This window comes from Rhinatrema bivittatum, chromosome 3 (genome assembly GCF_901001135.1).
Source record: "Rhinatrema bivittatum chromosome 3, aRhiBiv1.1, whole genome shotgun sequence".
Classification (NCBI taxonomy): domain Eukaryota; kingdom Metazoa; phylum Chordata; class Amphibia; order Gymnophiona; family Rhinatrematidae; genus Rhinatrema; species Rhinatrema bivittatum.
The window spans coordinates 472,191,162-472,208,503 of record NC_042617.1 but is presented as its reverse complement, the minus strand read 5'-3'; the positions used below and the strand labels follow the sequence as shown (position 1 = coordinate 472,208,503).

Below are 17,342 nucleotides of genomic sequence, written 5' to 3'. Positions count from 1 at the left end.
CAGGAGAGCCTAGTGGCTTACAGCAGCAGGCTATGACCTAGGGAAACAAGGTTTCAAATCCCATTGTCGCTCCTTGTGACCTTTTGTACCCTCCATTGCCTCAGGTATAAAATTAGATTGTAAGCCCTCTGGGGATAGGGAAATGCCTATAGTACCTGAATGAAATCTGCTTTGATTATAGACATTGAAGTACTGAAAAGCAGAATATAAAAATCTAAAGTAAATACTCATAAGAGACATCCCTGCTTTGTAAACCTTAGTCTAATCAAGACAAACATAAGGACAAAAGAGACTTGGAATTACATTTAGTAAGAAAATGGTTAAATCCAATAAGGCTGTAAACAGGAGATTCTAATGTTAAGAGTTAAAGGCAGCCTCAGAAAGGTGGGTCTTTAGGCTGGATTTGAATAAGGTTAGAGGGAGCCTTAGGAAGTTTATTCCGATCATACAGTGCAGCAAGTAATAGTCTGTAGTTGGTGGAGGAGAATAGCATAGATAAGAATGACTTGCCTGTTGATTGGGTTTCACCATGGTTTCGGGAGAGAGATGAGATGAGAGATGGTGAGAAGCTGCAGAATGAATACACTTGTAGGTGAGTATAAGGAGCTTGAACTATATATGGAAATGGATAGGGAGCCAATGAAATGACTTGAGAAGAGGGATTATGTGGGTATAGCCACACTGGTGAAAAGTCATGCAGCTGAATTTTGGATAGATTGTAATGAGAATGTGAGGAGATTGTAGTAGTCTAAGCTGGATGTGATAAAGAGTAGCTAAAAATTCTGGTTGTGTGTTCAAGAAGGAAGAGTTGAATTTTGGTGGTGATATTCCTCATGGAGGGCTTATAACACTGGAAAAGCATTATATTACTTGCAAAAATAGGCATTTGATAAACATGATTTTTGCATTTCATGTAGCTCAATTAAGTATATGCATTGAGTTAGCAGAATAGCCATAAAAACAAATTTAAGGGGTTTAAAATGACACCAGAATCATGCTATAGAAATACTCTGTTTTATACCTGCAACTTGGGTCCTTTGTTTTGCATAAAGTATGGACTCTCATCTGCTCTTGGGCCGTTTCCCCTTTCTTGCCTACTCAATGATGAGAAACAAGTGATGTGCAGAATTTCCTGCTGGGTGAGTGCTGAAAAGGAAGTTTCTGAGACTGCCTTTTGTACATCAGCAGTAGTTTCCCTTCATTGGTAAGCTTGTCAGCTTTCTACCTGATCCAATCACTTTCACCTATTCCTTGCCAGAAGCATGGATCACATTAGCCAAGTTGCTGGGATGATGGTTTCATTTATTTCTCCTAGGACAAGCAGGGATGGTAGTCCTCACATATGGGTGACATCATTTGATGGAGCCCGGCTTGGAAAACTTTTGTCAAAGTTTCTAGAAGCTTTGACCAGCACACAGAGCATGCCCAGTATGCTGCTATCTGCGTGTCCCCGCAAGGTCCCCCTTCAGTCTCTTCTTTTCTGTGGTGCAGTTGCCTTGCGGCTCATGGAGCTCTCAATTTTCTGTTCTTGATAATTTTTTACTTTTTTCCAAATTCCTCGTCTGGTCCCCCTTCACGGTTGGTGCCTCCTCGATGTGGTAGTTTGTTTTTTCTACCTTTCTTCCAACTTTGAGGTCGATTCCCGACTTTTCGCTGTACAGTGACTGCTGGTCATCGACCACATGCCATGTGTGTTTTTTTTATGGCGTCAACCGGTTTTCCTCTGTGCCCCCCATTGCCCACGGACCATGTCTATTACAGATCCGCATGAGGTTTGCATCCTCTGCCTGGGGGCCCTCGCATGACGTCTGAGGGTGCAGTCTGTGTGATCAGATGACACCCAAAGGACATCGTGCGCGCCTTGATAAGATGGAGAAACTTTTCGGGGCCCTGAAGTCTACTCCTGCGTTGGCTTCATTGACTCCAAGAGGTCGCGGGGAATCCCTTGACACGCTTCCCCTGGCTGTTCCTCTCGCCAGTATCTCCAAGGATCGTAGGGACGGTGATAGATCGATGATTTCCCCGCTGTCCTGGACATCAGGATCTTCCGTTTCTTCAGCGCCAGGGAAAGACAGGCCGAGCACAGAGAGAGATCCTGCAAGCATCGCCACCGGTCGCTGTCGATGTACGGCTCTGGTTCCGGAGCCGCACTGGCAACCGCCGGGCCGCCACCAAAGTAACACCAGCCATCGGAGGTCCCATCCTCCCATGCCCCCTCGGTAGTCCTAGGCGTTCCCCACAGACACCTGTGCTGGGTACCGTGCCACCTCGGAGACCTGAGGAAGAGCAGATGACGCCTCGTCCCCCTCTCTGTCCTGGCCATTCCGGACTTTCAGGAGTAGTTGGCCGCAGGGTGCAGTCTGTGGTGCTTAAGGCTCTCCAGAGCATTGAGCTGCCAGTGCCCAAGCCTCCACCATTGATGCTAGCACCCCTGCTGGAGCATCTGGACTTTCTTCTGGGCACCCTTCCAACACAGCTGGTGCCCGAGGGACCCTCTGTTCTCTAGCGGCCACCGATGCCCTCCACCGGGAGCGTTCCCGATTCTTGGGTTCTCCGAGGAGGAAGATACGGCCAGTACCTTGTTTCTTAGACCATGGATCCCCAAGCCCTTGCCAAGTCCTCCCAGCCTCCCATGGCCTCCGGTCCCCTTGACGCCAGGGGAGCTGTCGATTCCCGCGGAGCCCTCGAAGCCTCTCACGGACCTTGCCCACGGCACGCTAGTCCCAGTGTAGAGGAAGGGCCTTATGACACTTGGGGTGATGACTCCACTGAGTCCTTCGTTTATTTGGATGACCCCCCTCTCGGAGCCTTCCTCTCCGGAGGAACGGCACCGGTCGCCCCTCGAACTTGTCCTCTGCAGGATTTGTCAGCCGTGGCTGAGGCCATTTCCTTTCAACTGCTCACTGAGGAGGACGCACGACATAAGATGCTGGAGTTTCTTCAGTTCTTTGACGCTCCTAAGGAAATCGAGGCAGTTCCTATCCACATTTTCAAGGATCTCATCCTCAGAAATGGGATGCTCCCAAATGCGATCTCCCCCTTCAATAGAAAGGCTGACGCCACCAGTTGGTGGTCGTGGAGTCCGCCCTGAAAAATGCCTGGCGCTCCCGCACCTATGCCTCTGCTCCTCCGGGACGTGAGCACAGGGAGCTTGGATGCCCTGGGCAGGAAAGTCTTTCAAGGTGCCATGCTGGTGGCCCGCATCGCCACCTACCAGTTCTGTATGACCCAGTACAACCGAAATCTCTGGAAATGGGTCCAGCACTTCGCAGAGGGCCTACCTCAACAACAGGGGGCCCTCTCGGCCTTTATTCTGCTGTGTCTCGAGGCCAGGAAGCACGAAGTGCGTTCCACCTATGATGTATTTGAGATGGCGGTCCACATAGCTGCAGTTGACATTGGCACCAGAAGAATGTCATGGCTCAGAGACTGACTTCTGGCCAGAGGTCCAAGATAGCCTAGCCGATCTCCCCTGCACAGGTGAAAACCTCTTCGGGGATAGTCTGGGATGAGGTAGTGCAATTGAAGGACCATCATGACACCCTTCAACTGCTTTCTGCTAGTGCTTCCGACTCCCCGTCCTTGGCCAGGAAGCCCTCTAGGCCAGGATCCCAGAAGCCTTTCTATAGGTAGAGAAGTATTATCCTCCAGGGCTTGCACGCCTTGCATCAGTTCCAGGTGCCGCCCTCACCAGCATCGAGCGCCTAGGCCCCGGCCATGGGCTTTTGACTGGCGGAGAGGGAGCGAAGGTCAGTTGACTGCACCCCTGATGTCGGATCCCCCAGTTGGAGGCAGGCTCTTGAGCTTTGCCCATCGCTGGGAAGAGATCATGTTGGACCGATAGGTCCTCCCTATCATCCATCAGAGGTACCGTCTAAACTTCAGTCGGCTCCCGGAGACCCCTCCCTCCTGTCTATCGTGGGGTTCGTCCATCCACCAGATCATACTTCAGACAGAACTTGCCACCTTCCTTGTGGCGCAGTGGAACTGGTCCCTCGGTTTCAACGGGGCTTAGGGTTCTATTCGAGGCATTTCTTCATTCTGAAAAAGAATGGTGGCTTACGCCCCATTCTCGACCTCCGGGCATTGAAGAAGTTTCTCATTAGATAAAAGTTCAAGATGGTTTCTCTGGCCACGCTGATCTCATTCCTGAGAGGAGGAGACTGGCTTTGCTCCTTCGATCTCAAGGAGGCTTATGAGCACATTGCTATCTTCCCCAGCCACCAGAAGTACCTCTGCTTCATGGTGGGGAAATCACATTACCAGTACAAAGTGCTGCCCTTCGGGCTGGCATGCCCCCCCCCCCCGCCCGCATTTTTACCAAATGCCCAACGGTGGTGGCTGCCTACTTAAGGTGTCGCTCGGTGCGCGTATTCCCCTACCTGGACGACTGGTTGCTCAAGAGCGACTCCCGCTCAGGAGCCTTGCATGCTCTGGTCCTGGCGGTGCAGATTCTGCAGGCTTTGGGGTTTATCAGCTTCCTCAAGTCTCATCTCTGCCATCTCCTCAGCTGGACTTCATAGGCGCCAGACTGGTCACGACACAGACAAAAGCTTTTTTGCCTAGGGACCGAGTAATTGCTCTTGCCTCGCCGGCTACCCTAATCCGGAACAACCAGAGGGTGCCAGCCTGCCTTCTGCTCCACCTGCTGTGCCACATGGTGGCCTCTGTCCATGTGACCCCTCTGGCTCGCCTCTGCATGAAGAGGGCACAGTGGACTTTGCGGTCACAGTGGCGACAGGCTTCCCAGAATCTTGAGGCTCCTGTCATAATCATGGACCCTCTGCGGGTGTTTATATCCTGATGGGAAGATCTTGCCAACCTGTAAAAAAGGACTTCCCTTCCAAACCTCTCTGCCCCAGGTGATTCTCACCAACGATGCTTCCCCTCAGGGTTGGGGAGCCCATGTGAACCGTATCCACAAGCAAGGTCTATGGACTGCCTCCGAAGCCCGCTGTCAGATAAACTTCCTGGAACTTTGGGCAAGCCTGTACACCTTGTGGGCATTCCGGGACCAGTTGTGGTCCAAGGAAATCCTGATTCGGAAGGACATAAGAACATGCCATACTGGGTCAGACAAAGGGTCCATAAAGCCCTGCATCCTGTTTCCAACAGTGGCCAATCCAGGCTACAAGTACCCAAAAACTAAGTATATCCCATGCAGGTACTGGACTTCTCCAAGAACTTATCAAAACCTTTTTTAAACCCAGCTACATTAACTGCACTAACCACATCCCCTGGCAACAAATTCCAGAGTGTAATTATGCGTTGAGTGAAAAATAACTTTCTCCAATTAGTTTTAATGTGCTAGATGCTAACTTCATGGAGTGCCTCCTAGTCCTTCTATTATCCAAAAGAGTAAATAACAGATTCACATTTTCCTGTTCTAGACATCTCATGATTTTAAAGACCTCTATCATATCCCCCCTCAGCCATCTCTTCTCCAAGCTGAATAGTCCTAACCTCTTTAGTCTTTCCTCACAGGGGAGCTGTTCCATCCCCTTTATCATTTTGGTCACCGTTCTCTGTACTTTCTCCATCGCAACTATCTTTTTTTTGAGATGCGGTGACCAGAATTGTACACAGTATTCAAGGTTCGGTCTCATCATGGAGCGATAGAGGCATTATGATATTTTCTGTCACCATTCCCTTAATAATTCCTAACATTCTGTTTGCTTTTTTGACTGCCGCAGCACACTGAGCCGACGATTTCAAAGTATTATCCACTGACAACTAGATCTCTTTCCTGGGTGGTAGCTCCTAATATGGAACCTAACATTGTGTAACTATAGCATGGGTTGCTTTTCTCTATATGCATCACCTTGCACTTATCCAGATTCAATTTCATCTGCCATTTGGATGCCCAATTTTTCAGTCTCACAAGGTCCTCCTGCAAATTATCACAATCTGTGATTTAACTACTCTGAATAATTTTGTATCATCTGCAAATTTGTTTACCTCACTTGTCGTATTCCTTTCCAGATCATTTATAAATATATTGAAAAGCACGGGTCCCAGTACTGATCCCTGAGGCACTTCACTGCCCACACCCTCCACTGAGAAAATTGTCCATTTAATCCTACTCTGTTTCCTGTCTTTTAACCAGTTTGTAATCCACAAAAGGGCATCACCACCTAGCCCATGACTTTTTACTTTTCGTAGAAGCCTCTCATGAGGAACTTTGTCGAATGTCTTCTGAAAATCCAAATACACTGCATCTACTGGTTCATCTTTATCTACATGTTTATTTACCCCTTCAAAAATGTAAAGCAGATTTGTGAGGCAAGACTTGCCTTGGGTAAAGCCATGCTGACTTTGTTCCATTAAACCATGTCTTTCTATATGTTCTGTGATTTTGATCTTTAGAACACTTTCCACTATTTTTCCTGGCACTGAAGTCAGGCTAACTGGTCTGTAGCTTCCTGGATCACCCCTGGAGCCCTTTTTAAATATTGGGGTTACATTAGCCATCTGAATGCAACAGAATGCACTAGTGACACTGGAGAAGGGAGAAACCTGAAGAGGGGGAGCATTCCTAGGACCAGCATACAGGGTAAAAGGTGAAATGTAACTGAATCCAGTGAGGGCAGAGGCTCCAATGTAGAGCTCCAAAGCTTAGATGCATGAAAGAACTGCGTGCTTTGCTGCCATCACATGGCTTAAAAATAGTATCCTTGATCAGATCTAATGGGAAGACCGTATTTTCCTTCACCGAATCTATCCCCACATCTTGAAGTAATAACATTTAAGGACCGAGGGCTGAAAGACTTTTTCACATCCTGTCACAAGCCTTACATCTAGGCATGAGAAGATACACATTCACCAGTGGCCTAAGCATGGTGCCACCACAGTCGACCAACTGGTGAAGACCTTTGGGCAACCAAAAGCCAGAGGGTAGCCTTTCATCAGCTTAGGAGCATTACTCCATTTCCCTGCTTTGAAAACATTTCAGGGTGGCGTGAGGAACTTCAGCATAATGCCCTGAACAGCCTTTGTAAATTCAGGATAGAATTCAATCTTTTTGAATTGTTACAGACAAAAAGAATAGCTGGAATAGAACCATGTGCTATACTCTGATAGAAACAAGCTCTAATGCTTGTTGGCGAAGGAGCAACTCCTCAAAACAAGTTGGAATGTCCGAGATGGTCCGAATAGAGGACCAAACAGTGATGTTGCACCGGAAGATGGGGGAGGTAAATATAACCTACTCTGAAACCTTGAGCACTCAACAGTCCTTGGTGACTGAAATAGCAAAAAAAATGTGCTCCAAGACCCATCAGAAACTGGGGCCAGGTGCTGCTCTTTAATCACTCCAAATGAATAATACTGGAGAAGATTTCAATCCGTTTACCATTGTCACTCAAGTATCAGACCTTATAAGGCCGGTGAGTTGCCATATAAACATTCAACAGATGTCTCTGGAGGGCTTTGTACCCAGTACATTTGAAAAAAGAAAGGACTTTTTCGCTACTACTGTGTGTACTATACCACAATGGGCTAAGGTGGTCGGTGGACCACTGAAGCATCAGGATCATTGCAAGTATTTTGGAAAAAACTCTTCCAAATGACTCGTCACCTTCCCTTACCCAGAATTCTGGCAAAATGTCTTCTGGTAAGGATGAGAATTTCTCAAGGGAAAAAGTCTTTTTAGAACTTCAGGTTAGGGGGAATTATGACCCCAAAGACAACTGTAAACGAGGCAGGGAACCTCCCTGAAAATGTCATCTAATAATGTCTCTGGTCCTTTCAGTAAAGATGCTGAATATCAAGCAGATGACACTGACAGAGCCCTGTATTACGCACACACTTCAAAGATAGCCACCTACTACACCTTCGCAGTTTGAGAATGAGATAATGTTGAAAAGCCTGTTCTGGGCTCCATGCAGGAGTTGCCAGCTGGACTAGTAATGTTTACTAAAAGCATTTTTCAGAAAATAAGCTCCAGCATTTCCAGATGTAGAGAGGAATTCTTGAATTGGGAGGTCATGACTCTTGTGCAGATGGCCAGAGGCTTTTGCACAGACTGTGCCAATGAGGCATCAAAGTGCTTGTGCCAATGCATCTGGTGCATCAATGGTGCAGAGAGTCCAGTTGTGTTGGAGCACACCTGCTTTCAGTAGTGCTCTCATCAGAAGCTCCTGTATTGCCAGCATTTGTGTCACAGGATGCTCCTGCGTCGCCAGACACTATCAACTCTTCAATAGTACTATACGCACATGCATAAATGGCATTTGCGTAAACAGTATGGATGCTTCTGCGTTGCCGGCGCTCATGCCATCGGGACATTCCTGTGTTGCTGGTGCTTGTCTCATAGGATGCTCCTGTGTCACCAGACATTGCTGATGCATTAATGGCATTTGCGTCAACAGTGCCGGATACACCTGCGTCGATGGAGGCAGGCACCACCACAAGCCTCCAATGTTATTACTTTTCTGCTCAAACCAGAGACTACAGGGAGTCCCAGAATCTAGTGCTGCAGAGAAGGGGAGCCCTTTCAGAGCTCCTGCTCAACTTGAATATATCTGTAGCAGGAGAGTCTCTCTCACACGTATTTAAGTCTGTGGAAAATAAAACAAAAACTTTTTTTTTTTTAACATTGCTGAGCATGCTAATGAGGGGCTGCCTAGGCAGTGATACAAATGAAAAACCAAATCCCTATGGTCAGTAACAAATATATTTCACATGACAGAATACTCGTCTGTGTGGAAGCAGGGATGGGCTTCTGAGGCAATGCTGGCACTAAGAGAAGGGTCCATTCGGTGCTGTCAGATGATATCACTCAAATATTATGGCTATTTCATCCTGCTGTTTATGGAGAACACAGTTTATAGTAAGCAAATTACCATATATTAAGTTTTAGCTGGCATATTGACTACAAAATCATCTCAGCTGTCAGGTTGTCATTGAAATTTTTTTTTTTTTTTTTTTTTTTTTTTTTTTAAGGTCATATTTGGGCTGGTTTGGTGGCTCAGCAGCAGTACTGTGCATATTGTAGTGGAGAAAACCTAGGTTCAATTCCTGGAGCTGGCTTCTTTTGCTTCCTGGGCTGGCTGGCTTCAGAGACATTATGCACAGCCCTATTTGTTTGACTCCTACTGGCTGGAATTACAGTGCACACATGCCAGCTTTCTGGCTCAACCAAGGATTGTCCCTGCAGTGGAAGGTCTTGAAAAAAATAAAGTACCTCATTTAGTAAAAAACAAAGTTTCATGGCACTATTACCCAACAGAGGCTAGTTCTGATTTGAACTGGAATCCCAAAAGATAAGGAAACTGCTGGGCCAAAAGTAAAATAAAAATTGGTCATGTTCAGTTTGCATGAGAATAATTGAATATGCCTTTGTCCATCTCATTAGTGGTCAAATTTGTCCTGAATTTATAATGAGAGTTTATATTGAGTGATGTTTCAGAACACCTCATATGTAAGGAGTGGTGGAAATCCAAATGTTTAAACACAGCCTAAGAAAAATGTCAGAAGTAGAAAATTGAATTATTTAGATATTTGATATATGGCCACATGTGTTATTGATTTTTAATTCACTTTTCAATATATGTTTGTGTTAGAATACTTCTATTTTTATAACTGTGTGAAAGAATATTTACTTTTTCTGTAGCTCTTCCAGCGACAGAATACATTAACAGTTCAACAGTTATCTGCAGCACAGCAGCAGCAGTATGCATTGGCAGCAGCTCAGCAGCCCCACATAGGTGAGTTTTCTCTGCATGTATTTAATGTTCAAAACTTTCCTTGTGAACAATGTGCTCACTATTCTGTGTCCATAACAAGTGATAAAACTCAAAGGAGAACATAAGATTTCCATAATGTGTCAGACCAAAGATTCATCAAACCCAGTATCCTGGGCTAATCCAGGTCACAAGTACCTGGCAGGATGCCAAGAGGTAGATTTATTCCATGCTGCTTATCCCAGGAATAAGAATTGGACTTCTGCAACTCAACCTTAAAAATGGTTTATGGACTTTTCCTCCAGGAACTTGACCAACATTTTTTAAAATGCAACTATACTAATAGCTTTCACCACATCCTCTGGCAGTGTGTTGAGTAAAAAATATTTTCTCTTACTAGTTTTAGGTGTATCCCCTAGTAACCTCATTGTGTGTCCCTAGTCTTTGTACTCTTTGAAAGAGTAAACCGATTAACATTTACTCATTCTACTCCACTCATTTTATAGACCTCATACCTCCTCTCAGCTGTCTCTTCTCCAGGCTGAAGAATCCTAACCACTTTAGCCTTTCCTTATAGGGATTGTTCCATCCCCTTTATTATTTTGGTTGCCCTTCTCTTTACCTTTACTAATTCTGCTATATCATTTTTGAGATGTTATGACCAGAACTGTACATACTCAAGATGAGATCGCACCATGGAGTGATAAAGGCATTATGATATTCTCTGTTTTATTCTCTGTTGCTTTCCTAATAATTCTAGCATTCTACTTGCTTTCTTGGCTGCTGCTGCACACTGGGCAGAATAGTTCAACATAACAATGGCGCCTAAATCCTTTTCCTGAATGGTGACTCCTAATGTAGAACCTTGCATGGTGTTCTATAATTTGGGGTACTCTTTCATAACTGGCATCACTTTGCACTTGTCCACATTAAATTTCATTTGCCAATTCTCTGCCATCTCCCTATTCTGCAAGGTCTTCTTGCAATTTCTCACAGTACTGTTATGAATCAATAACTTTGAATAATTTTGTCATCAGCAAATTTGATCATCTCACACGTTTCCATTTTCAGGTCATTTATAAATATTTTAAAAGGCAATGGTCCCACAACAGATCATTGGAGAACTCCACTATTCAGTTTTCTCCATTGGGAATATTTACCATTTAGGCCTACTCCGTTTTCTATCTTTTAACCAGGTCTCAATCCACAATAGGACTCTGCCCACTATCACATGATTTTTTAATTTCCTAAGAAGTTGCTTATGAGGGGCTTTGTCAAATGCTATCTGGAAATCCAGATACACCATATCAACTGGCTCACCTTTAGCCCCATGGTTGTTTACACCCTCAGAAAAATGTAGCAGATTGGTGAGTCAAGATTTCCCTTGGCTAAATCCATGTTGGCTTTGTCCCATTAATCTATGTCTGTCTATATGTTCAGCAATATCATTTTTTATGATAGTTTCTACCATTTTGCCTGGCACAGATGACAGACTCGCTGGTCTCTAGTTTCCTGGAACACCCATTGATCCTTTTTAAAAATTGGCATTACATTGGCACCCTCCAGTCTTCAGGTACCATAGACAATTTTAATGATTTACAAATTACTAATAGCATGTCCGCAATCTTTGTTTCTCTTCTTTCAGCACTCTGGGTTGTATACCATTCTCCAGGTGACTTGCTGCTGTTTAGTTTGTCAATTTGCCCTATTACATCTTCCAAGTACACTGAGATATGTTTCAGTTCTTCTGAATCATCACCTTTGAATACCATTTCTGTCATGGGTATCTCTTGTCATCATCTATTGTCTCCTGAGAATTTTATTGAGGATATTTAATCTGTTTCTTACTTGTATTATTTTCCCTACTTGAATTTCAAATTTTAAACTTTTAGAGGTTAATTTTAAGACATTTCTGCAGGTAAAGCAATTTTAACTGCATACTAGAACGGTGTTCCCAAAGAGTGGTGGTAGGGAGAGGTTCAGAATCACACATTTTTTTAATTTTGAAAAGTATGCATATATTTTGCTGGAAAAACTACCCATGTATAATAGAACACACCGTGTCTGCTGGAGAAATAGTCTCTTTATCTAAGAATTTTATTTCAGGGGTACCTCCTAGATTCCATTTTTGTCTCCTTCCTTGTTTGACAAATACATGTTACTTGCTACTGTAATTACTAGAGGTTTTCTTTACACTGAATATACTGGAGACATTCAGATTTACGGCCTAAGTGTAGACAGAGCAGCCAGTATAGTTTATTTGAATAACTGTCTTTCTAAAGTTGAGCAATGATTAGCAGCCAGTAAATTAAAATTAAATCATGATAAACTGAGTTTATCTGGTTCAAATGCCTGCACTTGTGCTTTGATTATCCCAAATTCAAATTGGGTCTCGATTATTTCTGCAAGGGATGAAGTTAAAATCTTGGGAGTTTAATTAGACTCCCTAGTAACCATGCAGAAGCATTTTTCTTTAAGGCCTGTTCCTTCCAAATGTGGAACATTTGCTTGCATTGCTTGATAAGTATAAATTGCAAAGGCTTCAGCTTATTCTGAATTCTGCAGCTTATTTAATTAAGACCAAAAAGAATGATCATATTAAACCAGTTTGGAAGAATCATCACTGCCTTCCCATAGCTCAACTAATTAACTTCAAAATATTGTTTTTGTTTTGTATTCTTCATGATTCCGCTCCTGTTTATCTCACAGACTGCTTATATTCTCCTGCTAGATGTCTTAATTCTTAACAGATTCTTTTAAGTGTCCCAGGGACTATTAATCTAATGGCAACAAAGAGCTTTTTTCCTTTTTGGGTCCCTAATTATGGAACTTATTGCCTTACTCTTTTAAAATGGTAAATGATCTAGCTGCCTTCCCGAAGGCAGTGTAAAGCATGGCTTTTTTTACTGAGCCTTTTGACGTATTATGTTTTGTTAATATTTTTGTGTTTGATATGTTGCATTTTTTTATTTTCTGTGCACCACCTTATAGCCTTGCAAGTGAGGAGTGGAGGAGTAGCTTAGTCATTAGAGCAGCAAGCTATGACCCAGGAAAGGCAGGGTTCAAATTCTACTGACACTACTTATGAACTTGGGCAAGTCACTTCACCCTTCATTGACTCAGTTACAAACTTAGGAGGTAATCACGTGTGTAAAAATTGTCACATATATATAAGAAAATAGAACACCTTTTTATGTATGCGCATAAAAAGGTAGTCTAGGGGAGTTCTGGGGCAGGACCAACATTTACGCACTTAACATGCTATTTTAAGACATAGATTTGTTAACTTGTATAATTTTTCACCTAAGAACATAAGACTTTCCATAATGGGTCCAACTAAAGGTCCATCAAGCATCCTGTTTCCAACAGTGGCCGCTCGAGGTCACAAGTACCTGTCAGGATCCCAAGGGTTAGATAGATTCCATGCAGCTTGTCCCAGGAATAAGCAGTAGATTTCTGCAACTTTATATTAATAATGGTTTATGGACTTTACTTCCAGGAACTTGTCCAAACCTTTTTAAAATGCAGCTACACTAATAATAGCTTTCATCACATCCTCTGGCAGTGAATTCCAGAGCTTTGTTATGCATTGAGTAAAACATATTTTCTCTTACTAGTTTTAAGTGCATCACCAATTAAATTCATTGTATGTTCCCTAGTCTTTGTACTTTTTGAAGAGTAAACCGATTAACATTTACTCGTCCTACTCCACTCATTATTTTATAGACCTATTTCACCTCTGCCATCTCTTCTCCAGATTGAAGAGTCCTAATCTCTTTAGCTTTTCTTCATAGGGGAATTGTTCCTTCTCTTATCATTTTGATTACCTTTCTCTGTACCTTTTCTAATTCTGCTATATATTTTTTGAGCTGATGTGACCAGAACTGTACACAATATTCAAGCTGAGGTCACACCATGGAGTGATATAGAGGCATTATAATATTCTCTGTTTTATTCTCCATTCCCTTCCTAATAATTCCTAGTATTCTATTTGATTTCTTGACTGCTACTACATACAGAGCAGAAGATTTCAGCATGTTATAAATAATGAAGCCCAGTTCCTTTTCCTGAATGGTGAGTCCTAATGTGGAACCTTGCATAGTGTAGCTATAATTTGTTATTCTTCCCTAAGTGCATCACTTTGCACTTGTCCATATTAAATTTCATCTGCAATTTACATGCCCAGTCTCCCACTTTTGCAAGGTCTTAAAATTTCTCACAATCCTCATGTGATTTAATAACTTTGGATAATTTGGTGCCATCAGCAAATTTGATCACCTCACTCATTGTTCCTGTTTCCAAGTTGCTTATAAATAGATTATAAAAAGCAGTGGTCCCAGAAAAAAATCCCTGGAGCACTCAAACTATTCATCCTTCTCCATTGGGGAAAATTCACTATTTAGCTCTACTGTTTTCTATCTTTTTAATCAGTTTCCAATCCACAATAGGATACTGCCCCATCGCATAACTTTTTAATTTCCTAAGAAGCTACTTATGATTGACTTTGTCAAAGGTGTATCTGGAAATGCAGATACACCTTATCAACTGGCTCACCTTTATCCACATGTTTGTTTATGCCATCAAAAAACTTTAGCAGATAAGTAGGCTAGACTTCCATTGACGTTGGCTTTGTCCCATTAACTTCATATATATATATGCTCAGGAATTTCATTCTTTGATAGTTTCTACCAATTTGCCTGGGACAGACAACAGACTTGCTGGTTCGTAGTTTGCTGGATCACCCCTTGATCTCTCTTTAAAAATTGGTGTTACATTGGCAACCTTCCAGTCTTCAGGTACCATAGACTATTTTAATGATAGTTTACAAATTATTAATAGCAGGAGTGCAATTTCATTTTCAGTTATTTCAGTACTCTGTTATACCATCTGGTCCAGATGATTTGCTACTCTTCAGTTTGTCAATTTGCCCTATTTACTCCTCCAGGTACTCTGAGATTTCATTCAGTTCTGCTATATCATCAACTTTGAATATAATTTCTGGCATGGGAATCTCTTATATGTTGTGAAGACCGAAGGAAAGAATTCATTTAGTCTTTCTGCTTTGGATTTGTCAGTGCCTCTTTTACCCCTTGATCATGGAATGATCCATCTGACTCCCTCACAGGCTTTGTACTTTGAATGCACCTGAAAAAGTTTTTATTATGAATTTTTGCTTCCACTGAAAGCTTCTTTTCAAGTTCTTTGCTTTCCTTATCAGTTCTTTGCATTTGACTTGCCAGTGCTTATGCTGTTTCCTGTTTTTTCCATTCTGATATCTTTTCTATTTTTTGAAAGATGTTCTTTTAGCTATTATAGTCTCTCTCACCTCATCTTTTAACCAAGCTAGTAGTCATTTAGCCTTCCTCCCATCTTTTCTAATGTATGGAATTCATCTGGTCTGAGCTTCCAAGATAGAGATTTTAAACAACGTCTATGCCCGATGTAAACCTTTCAGCTTTTTCCCAACCATTTTCCATATTTTATCATAGTTACCTTATTGAAAGTTAAATGCTGTCACAGTGAAATTTTTTTCATGTCCTCCCTCCAGTTATAAAGTCAAGTTTGATCATGATGTGATCGCTATTGCCAAGTGGCCCCAACACTGTTACCTCTCGCACTAAGGACTAAGTCTAAAATAGTTTCCCTCTTATTGGTTCCATGAAGCAGTCATTTATTTCATCTAGGAACTTTACCTGTCTAGCATGTCCTGATGTGACATTTACCAGTTAATAGTGGGATAATTTCAGCAAAAACTTCACACGCCTCAGGTGACTTCTATCTTTCACAGCTTGCTGTTAGCGTATGTACCTTTAATTTCTGCTCTTGACTCTCCTGACACCGCTGTATATGCTTCAACCTCTATTAATTCACTGTTACAGTCACCGCTTTACGCCGATATACTATTTGTGACCACAACCTCATTGTTTATTTCCTCCTGCTATTTGCCCCCTGCCTACAGCACTGACCGTTCCTCCTTATCCCCCCACCATGGCCGGCATTTCCAGCCTCCCTATCCCACGCATCCATCACACCTCCCACAGAACATATTACCCCATATTAACTACCCAGCCCACCCAGCGCAGATCCTTCCTCCTCCCTATCCTCGTCTCCCCTTTCACTCAGCTCCTAGGTCTCACCACCCTCTTCATCATGCTTATGAATGCTCAGTCCCTATCCAAGAAAACTGTCATACTGTCTGATTTACTAGATGACCATAAGCCAGACATATGCGCCGTCACTGAAACCTGGCTCAAGGACTCTGATATTGTCCTCCTCAATCAGCTCCCTTCTGACACCTATGACTTTTTCTCCATCCCTAGACCGAAGAAAAGAGGCGGTGGTCTCCTCCTCGCTGCTAAAAAGCATATGAATCTCAAACCTGTAAAAATCATCACACCACACAAATTAGAGATTGGGCTATTCAAATCTCAGAATCTCCAGGTCTGCCTAGTATATGCCCCCCCCTAGCATTCTCGAACACAACCCCTCCCCCCTTATCGAGTTCATCTCCAACAACATCAACAGCGACGCCCCTGCCATTATCCTGGGGGATTTCAACCTTCATGTTGATGCTACCCCCCGCTCCACCTCATGTGAAGCCATCCTCAGCACACTCGAAGCCATCGGCTTTACCCAAGTTATCACCTCCCCCACGCACAAAGCAGGGCACACCCTGGACCTCCTCTTTGTCAACTCCAGCATTAGCCTACCCTCTAAACCACGCTGTACCCCTGTCCCATGGTCCGATCACGCTATTGTCAAATCCTCCATCTCTATAAAGATACCCAAACCATCCAAATCCCCCTCCACCACATCTTTTGCCTACAGAAAATCCTGCCCCAGTGAGGACCTCACTTCAGCCTTCGCCAGCTCTTCTCTGAAACTCAACTGCTCAACTCCAAACACAGCCCTAGACTCTTGGAGCCCCACATCACCGTAGATATCGCAAACAAACTGTGCCCTATCACCTCACATAAAACTAAGCTATCTGCAAAAAAACAAAACCCATGGTACTCCCCAGACCTCAAACTAATGAAATATGAGCTCAGGCAGAACGCACATGGCATAAAGACCCATCCCTGTAAAAAGCATCCATATTCAAATCCTCACTACATCTCTACAGGCTAGCCATCCTTAAAGCCAAACGAGACTACTACGCCCTAAGAATCCACGATTACAAATATAACCCCAAAGCCCTCTTCACCTATGTTTCTTCCCTTACCAAACACACATCCCCCCCATTCCTGACAGCGAAGCTAGCAGCAAATGTGAAGAACTGGGACGCTACTTTCATGACAAAATCGCAACCATCCTTCTCCGATTTCCCTCTACTCCCTCCTCGCTCCCAGCTGACACAGGCACTGTCCCACCCTTGTCCTCCTTTAACGACCTTGAACTCGTTTCATCCACTGAAATCACATCTATCCTCAAAAAGATGAAACCTGCGACTCATCCATCAGACACTATCCCCACCAAAGCCCTCCTCACCATACCTGACATCATTTCCAAACCCATTGCAGATGTTAGCAATTGCTCCCTCTCTTCAGGCATTGTCCCTGACCCACTCAAGCATGCTGTGGTCAAACCTCTGCTCAAAAAACCTGCACTCTACCCCAAGGACCCTGCCAACTTTCGCCCTATCTCCAATCTCCCTTTCAT

The 17,342-nt window shown here is 43.5% G+C and overlaps 1 protein-coding gene across 7 annotated transcripts in view; it reads left to right on the top strand.

The window, feature by feature from the left end:
• Window positions 1-17,342, top strand: part of PUM2 (pumilio RNA binding family member 2) — a 427,826-nt gene that overhangs the window by 155,348 nt on the left and 255,136 nt on the right. For all 7 annotated transcript variants that reach the window (XM_029595976.1, XM_029595973.1, XM_029595975.1 and 4 more), the window contains one exon: window positions 9,614-9,707. In XM_029595976.1, the coding sequence (XP_029451836.1) occupies window positions 9,614-9,707 (94 nt within the window). The remainder of the gene's footprint in view (window positions 1-9,613; window positions 9,708-17,342) is intronic.